Genomic DNA, 9,025 nt, shown 5'->3' with positions numbered 1-9,025 from the left:
CAGATACGCACGATGTCAAGCTATGTTTAGAGTGCAGCCATGATGGAGCTAAATGCGTAGCCAATGGATATCCTACTACCGACGAAACTCCTTCGACCTGATAGACTACTTAGATGTAATGAATCGGTACGATATATGTGACTAAATTTGGAGCCAATCCAAAAGCACTACAGCGCCTCCATCTTGCAACAATCAACCGTTAGAACGCACGATTGTCATAGCGCAGCATGCAACAATCGTAGTTCCCACAGGTGACATAGATGCACCATCGCCTTAACGCCAATCCAAAAGCACTACAGCGTTCGTGCAGGTACCCTCTTGTTGACTTGAAAAGGTACTATAAGATGCTCACCAGCAGAATCGCTCAGCCCGGCCAGTAGGGTTGTCATTGGAGGCACCTCCGATACACTTACGCTGCATTTGCTTGAACCAAAACCAACCGTGCATCTGAGATTTTCATGCTAGCAATTGATTGGTCAAAAGAATTCAAATTGTAGGCAGTGATTGGCTTCTCTATTTCAACAATTATATTATATTAACCATATAGTATCCAAGGTTGGTATTAATATTAAATGCTGTCCTGTAAGTCTTAAATGTAAGTTAAGTATCACCTAATCTCCCGGATAATAAAGAAATTATTCATAATTTCGAAGAGTAGAGCTATTAATAGTAAGTAGAAAATTATGGTTGTGTTTACAGTTGCGCGGTGGACATGCTCTAACATTACTATGTCCAAGATTGGTATTAATATTAAATTCTGTCCTGTAAGTCTTAAGTACTACGTATTTGGTTTGGAGGGACACTAAATTTTCTCGTTTTACGGTCGACAGTAACGTTAAACAAAAACACCAAATTTCACGGATGAAGTACATTTATCCGAAATTGTACCGGATACAACAATGCTATCCGGGAAAACCGAAGTTTAATTTTAACGTTAACGTAAAAAACCAATATATGCCCGAAAATCGACCCCTTGGCTATTTTTCGATTTCTCAACAACTACGACGAATTGGACGTCTTCCAATCATGACGTGAAAGACGATTGAACGCTCTACATTTTATGCTGTCAAGCGTTAAAGAATTTGATGTGTGCTTTACCAAGTTTTTGCTCGTCAAAGTCAAAATTGTGAAATTTGAGGATACCAGTTAATGGTCCTACTTTAGCCTTGAATCCCTATACTTCGAATTAGTGGGATATGTAATTCTATTGTCGATCTGTAACATATTTACTAGAGATTAGACTTCGTACTTCGAAGTACTACGTAGTATGCAATTAACAGTAAATAAAATTGGTCATGAAAAGTGTGTCGGGCCATTCTCTGATATCGGACAATTTACTGGTTTTTTACGTTAGTGCCAAATATACTGTCGCCGCGGTGGAGATGCCCTTTGGGACCCATTTGTTGTCTATATCGTGTCGTCGCCGCAGTCACTGTCGTTGTTCCATCAGCCGAGTCACAATAACCGGACGAGCCTGTTAAGCGGATTTTTTGCCGTTTTCTTTCACCGTTGATGCAAAATAGCCAAAGTTACAGTGACAGCAAACGTCAAAATACAGTCCGATTATACCGTCGTCCTATTGGGGATGCCCTTATACGTAGGCAAGGTTGTGGTGATGACATGGATGCTTGCAGTCAACATTGATGTCGAAAATACTACTACCTCTGTCCAATAATAAGTGTTCGTATTTCGAAAAGTCCAGATATTTCTCCAGCCAATCTGAATTAGGATAAAGTATAGCTATCCGAAGAACAAGGAAAGTGTGGGCTATCCGAATAGCATAATATGAGCATGTTAAACTTAAATCGAAACCTCCAAACAAACGAAACAAAATGTATACAAACATCAAGATTGTCTGTGCTTAGATTATGTAATCCTTAGTAGCGACCCACACAAATCCGGATAAATACGACAGTGATATCCGGCAATGCCTTCCCGCCAAGACCAGCGCGGAGGTTTGGCTTTCAAAACTAGCTCCTTCAGCCCCCTTTGTCCATTCATTTCGCAACATGCGGAAGGGCCAACACAAGAAGAATGTCACGGACGGAGAGTGCAACAACCTGGTCCAGCACCTCTTGACCGGTGCACTTCGAGCGGCAAGCTACCCAAGGGCGTTGCCGAAGACATGGGCAAGCTGTTCGACTGCACCCCGACGACTGTGCGGCGCATCTGGCGGCGTGCATCTGTAGACCTGTCTGGGAGCAAGACAATCTGTGCCAGCGTCCACCAGCGGAAGAAGGGCCAAAGCGGGCGTAAACGAATGTACACCGACATACCCGAGCGGATTCAAGCCGCAGTCGCGGCGCAATTGCTTCCGCTCTATTGCCTACGCGCTCAACATCCCCAAGTCAACCCTCCATGTCTACTTCAAGCATGGCGTCATTGCGAAGTACTCCAGCGTGCTGACACCCTCCCTCACAGAATCCAACAAGGTCTGCCGGCAGAATTGGGCCATCAAGCACGTGACGGATATCGACGGCGCGAAGTATTTTGACCTCATGTACCACACTGTTCATGTTGACGAAAAATGGTTTTTCATGACGCGGCTCCAGAAGAAGATTTACGGCGCGCCTGGTGAGAAGATCAAGCAACGATCGTGTAAGTCGAAGCGTCACCTGCTCAAGGTCATGTTCCTGTCAGCGGTCGCTCGCCCACGCTGGGACCAAGCGAAAGGTGAATGGTTCGATGGCAAGATCGGCACGTGGCACTTCACCGAGATCGTGCCGGCGCAACGGCGCAGCTGTCGCCGTGATGCAGGAACGCCTGTCATGAAGACTGTCAACGTCACTCGCGACACCTACAAGGCCATGATTATCGACAACGTCATCCCTGCAATCCGATCCAAGTGGCCAAGTGGTGAGACCAAGCGCGTCAAGATTCAACAGGACAACGCGCGTCCACACGTACCGCCGAGTGACTCTGCCATCGCCCGCTTGCAAGGCAATGGGGTGGGACATGGAGGTGGTTTTTCAACCCCCAAACTCACCGGATTTGAACGTCCTGGACCTTGGCTTCTTCCGTGCCATTCAGACGCTCCAAGTTGAGAAGAATTCCAGCAGCCTTGAAGAGATTGTGGCAGCGACGGACGCGGCCTGGGCGGCGGTCAGCACGACAACCCTCACCAAGAACTTTCTCACCTTGCAGAGATGCCTCCAGGAGATTATTCTCGACACCGGTGGGAATGACTATAAAATCCCGCATATGAAAAAGGACGTGTTGCTTGCTCGCGGGAGGCTACCAGAAATGGTTTCCTGTGAAAGAAACGCGTGGAGTGTTGGTTGTGCATACTTAAGTCGTGTAGATTATGCTGCTCACATGCAGAAACTAGACCAGGAGGTTCAAGAGAGTATGGAAATGGGTGTAATATGCACACAGATAGAGGCATTGACCATATACAACGGCACCGAGGTTCATGACGACATTGTCGCTGCGCTTGGCTTGGTTCAATTGTCTGAATAGGAGAGTAACTTGTGGTTTGTAAAAATCCAAATATGAAAAACGAACATTCTTTCTTGGAAATTGGGTTTGTGAAATACGAACACTTATTATTGGACAGAGGTAGTACCGTAGTACATGACGATTGTATGGTGCAGTGTTACATCGTTGCCTAATTTTTCTCGAAAGCTTGCAGCGTGCATTCCCAAGGTCATTCGTCAATAATGTTTCATGATGAACATGGATTTTTGTGAAGTACATCATTGTAACGTTACAGCAATGTTTCATTAAAAGTCTCTAATTTAACTCCCCTAAGACCGCTGTACGTCTTAGACGTATATTACGCCTAAGACGTATTGGGGAGTGTGTGTCGCTGATTATAGGGTATACTTTAATCAATATACGACTCCCTCCTAAAACGCGGGAGATAAGTGGGGATATGCTTGAGGAGGGGTGAATATTGCCCTTTCTGGTTCTATTTGTTGAAGGAATGGTTTCTGGGTGCGTCATAGTCGTACTAATCCAGAGAGACGGAATTTTGGTGGATACGGACAGCGTTGTCCACTTGGATGAATCGAAGTTTTCTCGGGACAGCCAATTAGAATTCTTCAATTTGAAAACTCAAATTCCAACGGGCACATATCTCAAATTGCTATGCGACGCAGTGAGAAGTACACGTTCGCCAAGGTCTGGAAGGTTCTCAAGGCACCGCCCCACGCATGGAAGAGCAAGCGACCGACGCGTGGTGACTTAAGCAACGACTGGATCTACTACTCCTGCAATGTCACCCTTCGTGGCGAAAGCAACGTTGTTGAGTGGGCGAAAACGAATCGAGTCCTGGACAAGACGTCTCCGTTTTGGATCGACGCGGAAGAAGAGAAGCGACCACCAGGAACTAGGGACGCATCAACGGTGAGCCAAACCGTGAACGCCATATCTCACAGTGGCGTAGGAAAGCGTTCAGTCCGACCCGGAAGAAGAGAAGCGATATGTATGCGTCGCTACCGGATGTGACTTGGACACGTCGCTAGCGACAGATCCGTGTTCTGTGTGTGGCAAGCCCGTGCACCACATTTGTTCCAACGATATCGCGCCAGATCCTGAGGAGGCTTCCTTGCGATATTGCAGCGTGGCATGCTACGGTGGTGTCGGTGGCCCGAAACCTGTGAACATTCCCTCGCAGCCTGCTGAAGTGGTCGACTTGACGGGCGATTCTCCCTTGCCGAAAACCTCTATGCGGTCGGATGCGACGATTTGGTGGGAAAATCCACAACTCTACGTGAAACAGGAAGTGCTTCAAACTCCGAAGCGCACACTCAGTGATCTCTGCTTGCCCCCAACTCCACCAGATGACTATCTCGAACAACTCGCCGCACAAAATACACCCCACGCGCAAGATACGTCTCCGACGCAAAGTACGCTGCAAGCGAAGACTGTGCCCCAAGAGACGACAGCACCCCAAGCGACGACTGCGCCCCAAGGTCCCATCCCGAATGACGGGAACATGTTCTCGACGAACAATGCGTCTCAGACGGATTCTGTGTCTGGAAATCAAGCTGAATCTGGGAAGCCAAGCAAAACGCGTACTTACAAGGAGGGTTCCAAAATGTGGGAAAAGCAACAAGGCAAGAAGCAGCGTGAAGCCGAGAAGGAAGAAGCAAAGAAGAAGCGGCTGGCGGGTAGGGCCGAGAAGGAAGAAGCAAAGAAGAAGCGGCTGGAGGAAAAGGTGGTTCGAGACGCTGCAAAGGAAGCCACGCAGGACGCAAAGAAACGCCGCGCCGCAATACGCAACTCCATGCCTCCTACGTCTCTCACGAACACTACCGTACGGTGGTATTCTTCTTCATGTCTGAACAGTTCTTTGTGTAGCCTGACTTGCAAGTCAGCATTCGTCCCGAAACCGCCCGCGTGCAATTGGAACCTCGGGGCTTTCCTCCCAAGTCCATGCTGCGACCAAGCCATGCTGGAAAAGCGCGTGTGTCTCATGGCACCTCATTCCTTCAACGTTTGGAGCAGGACTCCGACGCATCGAGTTCGGAGTCCAAGGTTCGACCCCCCGCAAAGAGGGCCAAGACGACTGCCAACCACGATGTCGAAGCAAGCGACAAGGATGGAGACAGCGATCTTCGAAGAAGCGACGACGAGCACGACAGCCGACCAGAGGAGATCGACGACGGCCTAGACTCAGGAGACGAAGGCCACTACGACGAGGAAGGTAACGACGTCCCCTTCGACGACGTGTACGAGGACGAGTCGACCATGCCCAGACTTGGCAATGACATGGAAGAGTACGACGTTGATGGCACAGACGTAGAAGACTTGTCGCGGTGAGTGCCTACGAAATGTCTACGAAGTACGATACCTTACTTGAATCATAGAACGTCCGACCACTTCAAGGGTTGTTGGGAGGAGCGTCTGTCTGGGGCTGCGCGAATTGATACCTTGCACCGTTTGTCCGAAACTGGCTGGGAGTGTGTCACCGACGACTCGTACGTCGGAGTCGCACAAGACGCATTTGACAACGACACGGAGGTGTGGGGTCCTACGCCTGCAGTTGTGCCCTACGCGCACAGCCCCATTGGGTTATTCTTTTTCTTCTTCCCCAAGTGGTTCTGGCGCCATGTGGCTCGTGAAACGACGAACTACGAGATGCAAACCCGTCAATCACGACTGTTCCGTCACGAAAGAAGTTACTCCGCCCAGCAACACGAGACTTACCGGCGCAAGGCCAACAGGTTCCAAGACGTACGTCCGCTGGAGGTAGTGCAACTTATTGCAATGCTCGTATTTCGATGCATCATGCCTATCAAGTCTGGGGTCAAAGACCACTGGCGTCGAGAGGAGTACTGCAAAGGCCTCGAACCTCCTGGCACATTCGGAAACATCATGGGACGAAACAGGTTTGTCGACATTTGTCGGTACGTAACAGCTGTTCCTGACGTATCATTGATCTGGATGTACTCATAATTTGAAGAGTAGGTTTCTGCACTTCACAAATAACCTCGATCCGCGCGCAAAGACCGACCGCGCTTGGAAGGTCCGTTCCATTTCGGATGTCCTTCAGAAAACGTCGGCGTCTGCGTTTTCGTTGGGCCGCTACGTCAGTTTTGACGAAGCCGTCATTCCCGGTCGTGCTTCTATGCACTCGTACCTCATGTACTTCAAAGACAAGCCCCATAAGTTTGGGACGAAGCTATTCATGGTGTGCTGTGGTACAACCGCATTTTGCGCACGGTACGTCTTGGACGTACTGGACACAATGAGACGTATTCATACGACTTTGACGAACTTTAGGTTTGAAATCTTCTGTGGGAAGAAAATGCGCGGGCCAGATTCCATCCCACCGTCCGAGAACAACGACACCGGCGCAGCGGCTGTGTACCGGAACCTGAAGGCACTTTTCGACGGCCGCTATCACACCACAGCCGACCCCAACAAGAAGAGGTACATCATCTGCGACAGGGAGTACACTTCGTACACCCTTGTGCGGACGTTGTTGGAGAACAACTTCTACTGCATCGGCACATGTTGTCCAACGCGCCTGGGTTTCCCCTTGGGAATCGTTTGGCCACCGAAGGCTCGCGTCGACCGTGGAGCGTACAGCGTGGCCTCAACCCGGGACGACACTCCCATCGCAGCATTGGCGTGGCGTGACAATGGGAATGTCTACTTCCTTGCCTCAGGAGCGTCAACGAAGCCAACAACTGTCCTTCGTCGGTCCAAGCGTGGGCCGGAATCCATGCAAGTCCCGTGCCCAACGTTTGTGCAGACGTACAACGAGACAATGAACGGTGCGGACGTTCACGACCAAATTCGTTTACAGCGTTACCCACTACAAGGCACTTTGCGCTTCAAGAAATACTACAAGGGCGTCGCCCTCGGACTCATTGACGTAGGTCTTGTGAACATGTACATCATCCACAGGGAAGTCACCAAGGCCCAAGGAAAGACTCCGATGACACACTCAGCCTTCCGCCGACTCCTCTCCCAACAATTGTGTGCCATGGGACACATGGACTTCGACGACGACGACAATCCGGCCGATGGAGACGAACTGAGCAACGAAGACGTACTGGACGACTCAGACCCACGAATTCCGGCATCAGCATTCACAGTGGCGCCAGTGTATGTTCCCAAGTCCGAGCACATCATGGTGCACACCGAGGAAATTCGAAGCGGGAACAAGATGAACGCCCGAAGCTGCTTTGTGTGCGCGTGGCTGAAGTCCATGGGCAAGTTGGATCGAACGCGGCAGACCACGACGTACTGCAAGCAATGCTCAGAGAAGAACACGCATGGTCGTCCAGTTTTTCTCTGCATGAAGCCGCGGGCTCTATTGGGTGGTCTCACATGCTGTGCATACTTTCACGATATCTGGAAGTGTAGACGCCCAAAGAAGGACGAATATCACGAGTGACGTAATTGAATACTACACTTTATTTGTACTTCGAATGTATTGTATACGAATATTAGGATATTTTCAAAGCGATTTTATTTTTTGGAAAAAAGTCCAACGCGCCCGGGTATCGAACCCGGGGCTAACACAAGACGCCCAACACGTTTTACTACTTGAGCTATCGCGCCGAACGCTTACGCTTACTCCTTGACTATGGTACCAGTCAAAGTTCATGTTACAATATTCCTTGTAATACTTATGACCTCTACAATTGATTGTGACAATATGTTTGCTTTGCGAACTTTCTGCAATATGAGATGTGGAATTTTATTACCTCTTGAATTGATTAAAGTTTTTTCAAAGTGACTGTGATAGGCTAAAATAGCTGTCGAACTTCAGTGGCCAATCAGACATTGTAATTATCGCAATAATCAAAGACAAGGTGGGCGTTGCTTTCTGTACTTATAAATAATGCAGTACAGAAACGGGGGTTTGTTCAACGCTGTTGAGTAGGAGTCTATGATCCGGCGAGTTGAGGGTTCGATTCCCTGTGGAGTCACAATCTTTTTTGTACTCCGGAGTACTATCCAGGCATCTATTTGTTGAAGTTCGACAATCGAACTTTTGTTCGAGTGGGTATGTACGTCCATGACGTAACAGTCGACTCAGTTGAATTCTTTTTCATCTTGCCCAGTTTACGAACATCAGAGCAAACACACGAGGAATCCTATAACAACTTTAGCGTTGAAGTTGCACCCTCTGTGTCAAGTGACAAATCTTATCAACCAATTACCTCCAACCACTTCTGCCCTGGGGACTCATCACACCGGATATATTACCCATTGTTCAGAAATCACCCATCGATTCCATCCTGTCAACTCTCCCACGAACAATTCGACATCAACGTATAATACGTCTTAGACGTATTTTTCGGCTTGCTTTCCGGCTTTCGACGAGCTATCCGTATGGGAGGAACGACTTTTCCAATCAACTTCTGATCGTACAATGAATGTAACCTGAGAATCGTGTCTCTTTTTCATAATGAAATCAATACAAAATTCATACGTCTTAGACGTACTATAAAATGGCCGTACGGGAGTTAAAGGAGTAAATATCAAATCGAAGGACTACCAGTAGTACCGGGAGTATTATTAATAATAGTAAGCTTAGTATGTATCAAAGTATCGACCGATT

At 48.4% G+C, this 9,025-nt stretch overlaps 2 protein-coding genes across 2 annotated transcripts; both read left to right on the top strand.

Annotated features, from left to right (window-relative positions):
* Positions 1-1,927: 1,927 nt before the first annotated feature.
* On the top strand, positions 1,928-3,459 carry H257_18925 (hypothetical protein; the record flags this gene model as incomplete). Its single annotated transcript, XM_009848072.1, has 4 exons — positions 1,928-2,389; positions 2,445-2,903; positions 2,962-3,175; positions 3,380-3,459. The coding sequence occupies 4 exons, from the start codon at positions 1,928-1,930 to the stop codon at positions 3,457-3,459; spliced, it is 1,215 nt and encodes a 404-aa protein (XP_009846374.1).
* Positions 3,460-4,089: 630 nt separating this feature from the next.
* Positions 4,090-7,852, top strand: H257_18924 (hypothetical protein; the record flags this gene model as incomplete). The annotated part of the gene is made up of 6 exons (XM_009848071.1): positions 4,090-4,347; positions 4,388-5,260; positions 5,305-5,762; positions 5,814-6,353; positions 6,412-6,669; positions 6,730-7,852. The coding sequence occupies 6 exons, from the start codon at positions 4,090-4,092 to the stop codon at positions 7,850-7,852; spliced, it is 3,510 nt and encodes a 1,169-aa protein (XP_009846373.1).
* Between the last annotated feature and the right edge of the window lie 1,173 nt (positions 7,853-9,025).

This window comes from Aphanomyces astaci, assembly GCF_000520075.1.
Source record: "Aphanomyces astaci strain APO3 unplaced genomic scaffold supercont1.269, whole genome shotgun sequence".
NCBI lineage: Eukaryota > Oomycota > Saprolegniomycetes > Saprolegniales > Verrucalvaceae > Aphanomyces > Aphanomyces astaci.
This window is presented reverse-complemented; position numbering and strand designations above follow the sequence as displayed.